Raw genomic sequence first — 12,819 nt, 5'->3', positions numbered from 1 at the left:
GCTAGTGAATATGTCGTATTTGCTTCTTTCCAGGACAGCCGGGTGATCCGCATCTCTTTTTCCAACCTTTTTAAAGAGTTCAAGTCAACAGCCACTTGGCTGCAGTTCCCCTTTATTTGTGGGGCAGCGAAAGGGACGGTCTACGAAAGCACAGCCAAAGCTTCCAAGCGAGGTAACGTGCCTTCTGGGCCTGTTTTCCCAGCCCCTCAAAGAGCCCTGCTCAAAGTTTGGCCTGAGAAAGATCCTTTCCATGTCACTGAGAGAGTGCGGCACTGTCCCTGCACCGGTTCGCATTGCATTATAGTGCTCCTGCACCTTTCATTATCACTTCCTCTCTAGCGCCTGCCTCGTGCGCTAGTGAAGCCAGCCAGTTGCCATAGTCTTTGCCTCTGGGCTCTGTGCCCACGGCTCAGCACTCCTGCTTGCTCCTCTTCCCTGTGATGCCCCACTGCTGAAGTCTCCTGTAGCCCAGATCATGGCAGCCGGCCCACTGCTGAAGCAAACAGCAAGGCACAGAGAGCCACTGCTCTGAAACAGAGTGAGAGAGAGAGAGAGGCAACGAGCTGCAAGGGAGGCGAGGGAAGCACCAGTCCGCCTTGGGCTTCGCAGGGAAGAATTTTGCTCCAGTGGCCTGAATTCAGGTTCCCTGGGAAGCCTGGTTGTGGGTCAGGCTATGAGTTGATCTTGTGGCAACTGCAGGATCTGGCTGTGATTGGAAAGGTAGAGCTTTGCAATCTTCAGGGTAATCCTGCTTGGGCAACTATAATACGCACTTTTAATTGTTTCCATCACTTGCTATTCGCTTAGCAGTCCTTCCAGTGTTTCACTTCAGTAGGCTGTGATAGTTATTTCCATAACTCAGAAGAAAGAGGCCAAGAATTGTTTTGCTTCCCTAAGACTACCTAGTATGTTTGTGGCAAAGGTGAGATTTGAACTGGGGGTTGAGTCTCCTACCTGCTATTCTACAAATGATTTCAGATCTAAAGGAGGCAGTGGGGATGCTGGCCTTCCCCATGTGTAAGATTTGGGACTGGAATTATTTGTGTTTTCTGGGTATAGAAATGTGTGCTTGGTGTGTTTTCTCACCTCCAGATTTGGTGGGCCTGGCTCCCAGCAATGTGCGGTGGACTTTCCTGGCGCTTGATCTCCGCTATATTCTCTCCCTGTACTTGAACAGAAGCTTCAGCCATCTGAAGGGCATCAAGCTCTGTTCCAACCTGCTGGTGAAAAACCTGTTCACTAGCGACTTGGTCTTTGACCCCGGTGAGAGTTGCATGACTGACTGATGAGTTAATATGCATATTGAATCACATACGATTCAACATGTACAATTATACGTATTAATATTGAATTGATGAATGTAAATTGAGGATTATAGCACGGAGGGAGCTCAAGAGCGCCCTGCTGGATCAGACCAAAGGTTGTTTAGTCCAACTGGAAAGTCCAGAAGGCAGGAGTGCAACAGGCTCTTCCTGCTTGTATCTCCTGGGACTGGTATTGGAAATTGTGCTATCTCTGATACCACAGGTAGTTGCTAGTCCTCATGACCTGCATCCATGAACGGCTTTATCCTTGGTGACTTTGTCTAATCCCCATTTGAAGTTGACCAATTTGGTGGTTAACCTTAGATCTTCTGGTAGGGATTTCCATAAAGCATGTGCTGTAACAGACCCCAGAATGCCCGTTAGCGTGAGGAGGCTAACTTCTGTGCACTGGTGCAGGTGCTGGAGAATAAGAGGATTGGGCTGTCATGTTAGCTTTTTCCCACAGGAAGTTGATATGCAGAAGTGTTGTGGCAGCTGGGTTTTTTTCTCCTGCAATTGCTTCTTTCCTTTCTGTGCTTCTAGCCATGACCTTCTCTGAGGCTCATCAGTCCAAACTGACGTTGCACGGCATTTCCCCCATACCGCGGGAAATGGCATTTCCTGTTCCAAAAGGTGAAACATGGCATGAACTCTATGATTACGTTAGGTATGTTTTACTGAATTTGGTTTCTGTAGTTCTGTGTGGAATTCTGGTGCGTTTCTGTGGGTCACAGGGGAACTTTGCTGTATTTCTTGGGGTTCAGGTACAACCACCCACTTCACAAGGTACTCAAGCCAACTCAGGTGTCCTCTGGAATGGATGTATTCAGCCTGTCAACTGTTTTGAGAACCTGTCCATCCTCAGTGGCTGACTTAATGCCTACTTATACTGCCCAAGTGTTCAGCCCATAAGAATTACAACTTGGAATATAGGTGAATGATGGTGATTTCCTAAATTATCTCAAAGGTTTTGATATTATTCTTTTTCAGCAAATTTTGCTTCAGTCTGAATTCAATCTTTTTGAATGACTTAGCCCCCTACTCAAATGGTGTGCTACAAGTCTGGCCAGGCGCACTGCCCAAGCAATTACCTGACTCCTTTATAATAGGGGAAACAGGTTTGTGCCTGCCACTCTAGAAATCTTTAATGCCAAGGTTGTTCGCAGCTGCTGCGTGGCGTCCCGTGATGGATGGGGGCTGTGGATTACTCTGTGGAATGGATTCTGGTTGTTGAGTTCTGCCCATGAACAGCCGGGGTTTGGCATGCTCAGACATCAGCCTGCAGATTCTACCTGCACTGAAAGGACGTTGGGCCTTTGGGCATCTGGCCTGCACCTCAAGTAGATTCACTGCAGACCTTGATGTTGGCAGTGGCACTGCATGGTGCGAGACCCTAGCAGTGTGGCCCGATGTCCTTCACAACCTTCTGCTCCTGGCTTCGAAACGCTCTTGGCCTCTCAGAACTGTGGACATAATGGGCTTCTTTCCCTCTCTTGCACAAGCTCCAGCCGCATTCACACAGGCCTTGCTTTCCTCGATAGTCTTTAGTATACAATTTTGATTTGGCCCTTCTTTCAAAGAGCTCAGGGTGCTGTTCCTCAAGAGCTCGGTGTTGATCAGGAGCTGTTCTCTCCATCCTTTCTGTGATATCCTCCCAATCTTGTCAGGCAGGTCATGGCAGCAAACAGATCTGAATATGGGTCTCCCCAGCCCTGTCTGACACTCCAGTCAGTGCAGTGCCATATTATACACCATTCTGCTAAAATAGAAAAGCTTTGGCTCTCTAGGGAAGGAATTCTGCAACTGGAGATGGGGTTGGGCGCTTCCTGAAACCTCTGTTTGCAGTACGCATCCCCTCTGGTACCCAGAGCTCTGCCTCTCACTATGTGCAGCTCTCTGCTTTCCTTGCAGGTTCTTTGGTCCAGGATCTGCCTTGTCTCATCACATACAAAATCAGTGTAATTAAGTGCTTTTGTCTGCTAGTCTGGCATCCACCACTCAGCAAGAAGAACACAATTGCGTCTGTTGTGTGTGTTGAGCATTATTAACCAGCCTTTCTCTGATCTTCTTGCTCAGGTTCCCTTCTGATGGGTCCAAGATGCCATTTGACTCTATTCAAAAAGGCACTTTGAATCCTGCTGCAGGTAAGTGGAAAAATACAGGAGGCCGGGGGAATCCAAAGTTCTTCATGAAGAAATCCCCACCCCAGGCAGGATCCAGCCCACACAGGATAAACCTTATCAGTGAGGCCACACTATGCCACAAGCACGGAGTGAGTGTGAACGAGGTATATGCTAGGCTGGTTTGCATGATTGTCGTAGCCGCCACAGCTTATTTAAGCCAGGGCAGGTGGCGGCACGTGCTGGAGGCCATTTTGCATATTTCATCCCCACGTTACCAATAGGTTGGTTTTGTTTAACCTTCACATAGGTAACCTTTGTCGGGTGCACACAACCTAATCAGCTGGTGATGACATTTCAAAGCGTGATAAGGCATGGCGATTTGCCACGGTGGCTTGAATATTCAGATTTGGAATGGCTGGCATGCCCCAGAACCCATGGTGGCTTAAATAAGCTGTGGTAATTGTGCAGACCTGGACGGTGCTTGAATCAGCCTGCAGAGATGGTGGCTCCAGGGTCTTCTTACAAATGAGCCAAGGGTTGAGGGGACACCTGGCTGAATTTGGGGATACCAAATTAACTATTTTAATTCATGTTGCTTTTGTTTTGTGGGTGACCTATTTCATATGAATAGTTTTTGCTCAGGTATCATCCAATTTTTGATTTACTGCCTTTGCTAAACTCTTATAGCATATAAACTAGTAATTTCTGTAGGAATTCCCTTCCTTTGCAGTACTGAATACATGCAGCATGACACCCACTGGATTGACTTGGAAAAGGCAATGGAATAATTAGAAGTGTGGCTTTTAGAAGTGTCACTTTCAAGCCTGTGACCTTCATGGAAACCTTTCTGCGTGATTTGTCTGCTGGAGACGCGGTGGGGGCGCCGGTGCTGCGTATCGCAGAAGGCACTAAGGCAGTTCTAGGATGGCCACTCAGTTTGTGAGGGGTATTATTTATTGTTAAAAAGAAAAAAGCAGAATATACATCTAATACATTTATAGCCCACCTTTTCCCTTCCTCCTCTCAGTCTTATCCTAACAATCAGAATCCTGTGAGGTAGGTGGAGCTTGAGAGTCTGTGGCTGACCCAGAGTCACCCAGCTGGCTCCATGGCTGAGCAGGCCTAGAACCCGGATCTCCCGAGCCTCAGTCCTGCACTCTGAGGCAGGACACCGCGCTGGCTCTCAGTAGACCTTTTGAGTCTGGTATTTGCTCTGCACAGTCCGAGAGCGCTGAGGCACTAGTGATGTTCAAAGGATGTTCTCTCTATTCCATCTGTATTTCATCAGTTCTCAGGCAAGTTTTGTTCCAGCTTCTGCGTGTTGACCAAATTGGACTTTATGACCAGAATTTTGTTTTGCTTGCATTAATTCATATTAGTGTAAATTTGTCACTGATACACTCCAGAAATGAAAACCTGGTCTGCTAAATCTACACAGATGAACATAACTGGTCAGAGTCATAGAAATCCAAACTCATTTGCATCTGTTGTAGATTTCCCTGCCATCCCCATGAAACACTGCATAGTCATTGCATTGTAAGTATAACAGTGGGCTAACTTTTTTCCAGGGAGAGATGTTCTCTGTTGCTTACTGTCTCAATGAGGAAAGCCTGGACAAACTTCTCTAGAACCTTACAACACAGTTTGAAAACAACAGAGATGTTGGTGATAGGGCATGATCTGGACTGTAGCAAAATGAGGCTTACTCAAGATGTGGATAGACATAGAAGCAGAGCAAGTCACAAGGGGCTTCCTACACCATCTAGTCTGACCCCCGGCTCCACTCATGGCATGCCTACCATGTGCATCGACTCATCATAATTGCAAGTTTCTCTTGCAGGTCTTTCAAGAGCCTAACAGTGCAATCCTTTACATAGTGAACATTATCTCTGTGTGAACATGCCTTGGCTCACACCACACATGTCCATTTTCTGTCCTTTCAGTTGTTCATGCAGAAGATGATCCAGTTGGCCAGGTGCCAGAAGAAGTATCTCTGAGCAAGCCTGTCCGGGACAGAGTGTCTCTTATCCAACAAATTACCAGTCCCAAAGAGGTGAGCAAGTTTTGGTCATGATTCCTTACACTCCATGCTGTGCATGTTCCAAAATTCACTGAATAACGCCTAAATGTGGGATTGCTGTGACCTCTCTGGCCATGTTCAGCCTTGAGAAGAGAGGACTGAGGGGGGACATGAGATCCCTCTAGAAGTGCCTCAAAGACTGTCACAAAGAGGAAGGTCAAGATCTCTTCTTGCTGATGCCAGAGTGCAGGAGACAGAATAATCAAGTCAGGCTGCGACAACCCAGATTCAGGCAGGGTATCAGGAAAAACTTCCTCAGTGTCACAGCAATATGACAGTGAAACCAGCTGCCTGAAGAGGTGGTGGGCTCTCCCACACTAGAGGCATTCAAGGCAAACCTGGACAGCCCTCTGAGTGGGATGGTGTAACATGGTGTCCTACAACAGCAGGGGTTGGACTCAATGGCCTTCATGGCCCCTTCCAACTCTTCTATTCTGTGATTCTATGATTCCATAAAGTGGCACTTTATGGCAGTGGCCTTTGGCCAATTGGTTTGGCCTTCACTGAAAGTAGGAGCGTTATGCAGAATATTTTCCCTCTGATCTCCCCTGCGCAATGCTTCTCTTTTTCTCAGATGCCTCGCCAGTCGCCCCTCCTTACGCAGCGCATCCCCAGGAATCACAGGGCAGCCTCTGAGCCTCTGCAGCCCTCAGACACCTTGGGTCACACCTGCTGGGGAGAAGGCCTGCAGGCCAGGGGGGATTCCTGCCTGCCAGGCCCTCCCGTGCATGACGACAGCATTCATGTGTATGCCCACAGAAATGGGGATGTGACTGTCCATGCAATCAGCGTTGATTCGGATGAGGTAAGCGGTCAGCTCAGCACCACAGCCGTGCCACCCCGCCTTCCTGTGTATCCCTGGAGTGAGGAAAAGTACAAGTCAGCTTTGTCTTGGCTTGTCACGGTCATCACTTTAACCCCATAAGCTGTGATAATCTTCCTCTTGTAGCCCTCAAATGCTACTTCAGACAGGCTATTCTCTGGCAGGATGAAATCTCAGTATAGACTTGCCTAGTTATAAAATCATATGAAGGTGGATTTGCTCCTCTTGCTTACCCTGGATTTGCTGGGGCAAATTTAATGTGTGTCTCAGCCAAGTTCTACTCTGAATAGGCTTTGGGGTCAACTTCCAAGCTGAATTCCACATTGCTCCTGCCAGGAATGGCCTCTCTTCCAGCTCAGAGAAGGAACTGCTGTGTTCTGCACCTGAATTGTAGCCACAGCTTGCAGATACCATGGTAGAAACCGTTTGCTACTGCCAAAGGGTGAAAACCAGTTTACTCCCGTTCCCGTGGTGTTTGTGGATGGTTTCTTACCCGAGGAGATGGTCGCACTCTTGTGGTGGGTGTGGGCCTGGCAGACAGCCGCTGCCACATTGCTGGCAATATTCTCAGCACGGCCTCGGCCGGAATGGCTTCCCTGAGCAAAGCGTCCATATACTTTCTCAAGGAAAGCTCAAGCAGTGGGCCTGCCGTGGTGTCCTGGGCAGCTTCGCTTCTGCAAAGGACCGTATCTGTTCCCATGAGCAGATGCTTCAGCGTAATGAATCCATCGCTTGCTTTCACTTTGGACTGCAAAAGGTGGCCAGATGAGAAAGAATCCTTTGCTAATCCTCAGGAACATTCTGGCAATGGGACCCTTATTACCTGCTGGCCTGCCTAGGCTCCAAGTGTTTATAGTGTTTGTGGTGCCAGTGTACGTAGCACTTGCCAGATAGGAGAAAGCAGGTCGTTGCCTCAAGGGGAGTGACAGTGAAGCTGTGTCGTCGCTGGGCATGTTAATGGAGAAGAATCTGTATTCGAGTTACACATTTGTAAGCCAAAGCTTAAGACGTACCCATGCTTACTCATGTGTATGTCTACTCAGAAGTAAGAATTCCCATAGAATTCAGTGAGCTTTCCCCAGGGGAGAATTGCAGCCTTGATTACAGTCCTCGGGGATTAAAGTGAGACAAAGGCTCCATTGAAAAACGGGTTTAATGGACTTAAAGCGAGCAATGTATTTATAATATCAATGCAGCTGTAGTTTCTAATTTTTGTTACTCATATTATTTGTGATGGCATGTTTGGCAACGTTGACATAGTTGTGATGAGAGCTCTTGGTGCAGCAGCTCAGTCTGAAAAAGACTGGCAATTGAGCCCCACAAGGGCAGCATTTCCATCTGTTTGTCTCCCCAGAGTGGGTACGCACAAATGCCTAGGCCAAGGGTAATCTCTGCCAAGAACTCTGCTCGCAGCACGGTAAGAGAACAGATTTGACTTCCTGCTGTTTCAAATGACAAGGCACGCACGCCCGCTGCCTCCTCACCTTTTGCTTCCCAGGGGAGGTGCCCTGAGCCCACAGAGAGAGCTCTGCCCTGCTAGGCCCACTGAGCCACCTCCAGTCATGACTTGGGCCTCTGCGTCTCTCCTCCCCTCTTTTCGCTGCCTGCCCACACCAGTCTCTGTGGCTTGCGGTGGTCGCCTGGGTTCCTTATTGGCCACTGGCGCTGGGTGCATGGGGCAAACCCCGTACATAGGAAGCTGCCTACTGCCAAGGCTAGCTAAGGATGGCCTCCTGGCAGTGTTTTGTCCGCATTTTGGATGGGACTCCTTTCCTGCCTTCCCTGGGCTGGTCGTGGGACCTTTGCATGCGCAGGATGGGCTTTAGGGCTCTGCCGCTGCGTTCTAGCCATTTGTCCAGGGGGTCCTGCCCCATCCAGCAGTACTGCGTGGTAACGCAGCAGCCAACACTTGGGAGGGTTACTTGCTGTAAGTGTAAGAGCGGCTTCTTGCTGTGGTAGGAAAGACCGAGGCTAATGCCGATGCAAAGTGGTAATCTGGGGTGGCGTAAGTGAAGGTGGTTATGCACTTAATGACTGTTGATTGAATCTAATGATAGATTGGTCTGCAGAGGCTCTTACCGGATCCGATCCTGAGGCTGAAGAAGATTATTGGGTTTGGAGGCTGCAGCACCAGATGGGTCAGTATGACCACATTTATTTCAGATATAGACTTGGCACTTAATAAAACAAAAGCTGCATTGGGGTAAATTGCAGCTTCTCAATGGAGTTGGCTTTATTGTTTGTTTATTTAATTATTTAAACCAATTGTGCCAGCACCTCTGGGCGGCTCACAACCACTGGAGGTTTGAAGTGTCCCAAGTCCTCATACTTGCAAGGAGGCTTTTCTGAAATGCGACGGACGAGACTGTCTGGTCTGTTGCATTTGATCCTGGTTGTCCAGAATGCAACCTGCCCCGCCAAAGGGTTCCTTTCTAAAATACTTTATGCAAAGCAGTGTGTGATTACCATTAAAGTACCATTTGAAAACATGATAACTATAAAAAGCAGATAAATAATGATAAATAGTGAATAATAAAATACAATAGAAGAATGCCATGGACTTGGTATGTTACCTTGTGCAAAATCACCTGGCCTTTGCCTCTGATCATCTCTTGAGTTGTCACAGGAAGGCCCCTCACGGTGCGCCTTCCTCTCCCAGCCTAGCAAACCTCACTGGGCTGTTACGAAGACAGAAGTGCAGAGTCATTTGTGCTACTCTCAGCTCCTGGAAGGAGGACAAGATAAAAGCACAGTGAAATGCTGTCTGGAAAAGGACTTGGTTCCAGCACAGAAGGAAGCCGGTGCTCTGGCCTGCTTCTCCCGTGTTGCCCCCGCTCTTCAAAGGCAAAACTGCCCAGCGTGTCTGTCGGAGGAGCTGTTGATACTTGTGGCGCCCTTGCCATATGTACCCTGCGCCTGCGGGTCCTGCGCATGCGTGCGCTCCCCACGCGGGCCTGCCGCTTACCCTTCTGCCGTGTCTCCCTCAGGCTCTGTGGGCTGCCGACGGGTCCGAGGTGGTCTATCCCTGCCACGCTCTGATTGTTGCAATAAAGCTTGACTCTGGCAAGCAGAGGTTCTTTGCTGGCCACACTGATAAGGTAAAGCTTGCTCCCTTTAACTTCTCAATATGAATGAAACCCAGAACATTAAAATGATATATCTGGGATTTGCATAGAGCTAGAAAGAATATTTATTATTTATTTAAAACTTTTATAGGCTGTCCCTTATGCAAGGCATCTTGGGACGGCTCACATTCAGTAAAATCATATGCATGAAAAACAATCTAAACAATAAATTACATATAGCCAATAAAACACAACTGTTGCATTAAAATACTAATTTTTAAAATAACGGTTAAACAAAAAATGGTTTTGACCTGGTTTTGATACCTGAAATAGTATCTCACAGGCTTCATCCAATGGTTGCATATCTACAGAATGACTTAACCCCCTAATGATCAAACCTTATTTTTTTGTCTTATAACATACCGGACGTCTTCTAACCAGTCTTTCCTTGCAGACATCAATATTAACTTTGAAATGGTTGCTGCAAGCCAGTTTTGGAGCTAATGCATTGTATTGCTTGCAGGCCTTCTTCAAATTCTTGCATTATTCATCACATATGCCAGGATAATTTTTCCCTTATTCGTTTCAAAGTGTCCCCATCATTCTTACCCTCCTCCCTGTCACCTGTGTCCTGGGATGTGTGGAAATTACACTTTTTATGGGCTGGTTTGGATGTCATGCAGGGTTTCGGGTTTCCAACTTAGATTGACAGTGAGCAGAGTGGTTAAGAGACTAACTGAAATAAATACAAGAAAATCAGCTCCCCTTTGAGGTAGTCATATACTTGCTTATCTGGGAGTGAGTTCCACTGAAATTAATGCAACATCTGAGCGAACAGAGGATTGCATTTCTATATATATACACATATACACACAAATTTATATGCCACTGAATAGCCCAACAGAACTCCGTTTCCATTGCCTCCTCACAATGCCGTCCGGCGGAGCTTTTTCAGGTGGTACAAGGGCTGGTTCATCCTGGCCCTAAGAAAGACCTGGTATCACCCTCGCAGGCCTGCTGTGACGACTTTGCCAAGCATTTTATGGAGAAAATCGCTCAGATTCATCACGAGCTGGGCTCCACTAGTGATCCAGAGGCTTCTGCGGAGATACCAATGTTGCCGTCTGGTCCAAAATTGATGGATGAGTTTCAGTTATTGCGGCCTGATGATGTGGACAAGGTGCTTGGACGAGTACGTCCCACCACCTGCCTATTGGACCCTTTCCCATCTTGGCTAATTAACAACGCCAAGCACGGGATAGGGACCTGGATCCTGGAAGTGGTTAATGCATCTGAGGGATGGCCGGGTGCCTGCCCCTTTAAAGGAGGCGGTAGTCCGACCGGTCATGAAGAAGGCGTCCCTGGATCCAGAGATGGCCACTAATTATAGACCAGTGGCCAACATCCCGTTTCTGGGCAAGGTGTTGGAGCGGGTGGTGGCAGGACAACTCCAAGCACTCTTGGATGAAACTGATTATCTGGACCCATTTCAGTCCGGCTTCAGACCCGGGTATGGTACTGAATCTGCCTTGGTCACCCTGTACGATGACCTGTGCAGGGAGAGAGACAGGGGGAGTGCATCCCTGTTAGTTCTCCTGGACCTTTCAGCAGCTTTCAATACCATCGACCATGGTATCCTTCTGGATAGGCTAGCGAGATTGGGGGTCGGAGGCACTGCCTTGCAGTGGTTCTGCTCCTATCTCAATGGCCGATTCCAGAAGGTGATGCTGGGGGACTATGGCTCTGCACCATGGCAGCTATGCCATGGAGTACCACAGGGATCCTTTTTGTCCCCTCTGCTATTCAACGTCTACATGAAACCGCTGGGAGGGGTCATCAGGAGGTGTGGGCTGCAGAATCATCAGTACGCTGATGATACCCAGCCCTGCCTCTCTTTTTCAACCAATCCAGGTGAGGCAGTGGCTGTACTGAACCGGTGCCTGGCCGAGGTAATGGGCTGGATGAGGGCCAATGAACTGAAGCTCAATCCAGACAAGACGGAGGTCCTGGTGGTAGGCGGGTCGGACTTCGGGGAAGGGGACCTTGACCTTGTCCTGAATGGGGTTGCACTCCCTCTTAGGTTGGGAGTGCTCCTCGACCCAGAGCTTTCACTTAAAGCTCAGGTGACAGCGGTAGCGAGGAGCGCTTTCTTTCAGCTTCGGCTGATCTATGAGCTGCGTCCCTACCTGGAGAATGACTGCCTGGCGACAGTGACACACGCGTTGGTCACTTCCCGATTAGACTTCTGCAACACGCTCTACATGGGGCTGCCCTTGAAGACGGTCCAGATACTTCAATTGGTGCAAAATAGAACTGCCAGGCTACTGACAGGGACTGGGCATTATGTTCACATGACTCCAGTCCTCCGTCAACTCCACTGGCTTCCCATTGAAGTCCGGGCCCAATTCAAGGTGTTGGTGATGACCTATAAAGCCCTAAACGGCTTGGGTCCTGGTTACCTAAAGGAGCGCTTACGTCCATACGTGCCCGTCTGCCCCTTGAGATCTGTGGGAGAGGCCCTTCTCCGGGAACCCTCCGTGAAAGAAATTAGGAGGGTGGGTACTTGGAGGAGGGCTTTCTCTGCGGTGGCGCCCAATCTATGGAACTAGAGAGGTCCGCCTGGCACCAGGCCAAGACCTTTTTATTTAAACGACATTTTAATTGTTAGCTTATTTATTGATTTTTTATCTTTGGCCAGGGCGTTTCCAATAATTGTTTTTATATGATTATATATATTTATTGTTGTAAGCCACCCCGAGGCTTCGGCGAATGGGGCAGCATAGAAGTTTACTAAATAAAAAATAAATAAATAACTCTCTAAGTGGCTAACAACTTTAAAATGCAGTAATCACAATTACTTAAATGTTACAATTACAGGAGGGGGGTGGATCTGCTGAGCTCTTACAATCGGGTGTTAAGATCAGGTCTCAAAATATTTTGGAAAGGGAGCAGTTTAGGCCTTTTTAGTTTTAGGCATTTGAAGGCCAGAAGCTGCAGTGCTTGGTGCATGTGGGAGACGGGCTCGGGTTCGGGTTTCGAGTGTTTTTCTGAAACAGCGGAACACTCAGGAGCAGGGCCCTGGGCGAGGGCTGCCTGGGGCAGGCAAGGTGGGGAGTGGGCTTGGGTGGGTTCAGGCACGTATCTGGCACCCATGTGGAGGGAATGCAGTTACTCTTGGCACATGTTCCGCGGTGCAGACTTGTCAAGGGGCGAGGGGTCCTGGGAACTAGAATTCTCATATGTTGAAATGGCGGAAGTGGAGGAGCTTCTCCCAAGGGCCCCTCCCAAGCCATGCGGGTGGATGTTGAAAACAGTCAGGATTTACAGCTGCAGGGAGGGGGCGTGGGAGAAGCACTCCAGTAGCTAGCCACACCTGCACGACCCTTGACCCATGATGCAGCTTTGGGAGAGATGGGCCACCCAA

At 48.5% G+C, this 12,819-nt stretch overlaps 1 protein-coding gene across 6 annotated transcripts in view; it reads left to right on the top strand.

Moving 5' to 3' along the window:
* WDR90 (WD repeat domain 90) overlaps window positions 1-12,819 on the top strand; it is a 50,033-nt gene that overhangs the window by 4,646 nt on the left and 32,568 nt on the right. For 3 of the 6 annotated variants that reach the window (XM_044445637.1, XM_044445633.1, XM_044445636.1), the window contains exons 4-12: window positions 34-172; window positions 1,093-1,263; window positions 1,848-1,971; window positions 3,381-3,448; window positions 5,371-5,480; window positions 6,082-6,312; window positions 7,685-7,747; window positions 8,388-8,468; window positions 9,318-9,428. In XM_044445637.1, the coding sequence (XP_044301572.1) occupies window positions 34-172; window positions 1,093-1,263; window positions 1,848-1,971; window positions 3,381-3,448; window positions 5,371-5,480; window positions 6,082-6,312; window positions 7,685-7,747; window positions 8,388-8,468; window positions 9,318-9,428 (1,098 nt within the window). Of the gene's footprint in view, window positions 1-33; window positions 173-1,092; window positions 1,264-1,847; window positions 1,972-3,380; window positions 3,449-5,370; window positions 5,481-6,081; window positions 6,313-7,684; window positions 7,748-8,387; window positions 8,469-9,317; window positions 9,429-12,819 lie in introns of those variants that run through there. The other 3 variants (XM_044445634.1, XM_044445635.1, XM_044445638.1) reach the window with 3 other exon arrangements.

Source organism: Varanus komodoensis, unplaced genomic scaffold, assembly GCF_004798865.1.
Source record: "Varanus komodoensis strain SLA01 unplaced genomic scaffold, ASM479886v1 scaffold49, whole genome shotgun sequence".
In the NCBI taxonomy this organism is placed as follows: domain Eukaryota; kingdom Metazoa; phylum Chordata; class Lepidosauria; order Squamata; family Varanidae; genus Varanus; species Varanus komodoensis.
This window is presented reverse-complemented; position numbering and strand designations above follow the sequence as displayed.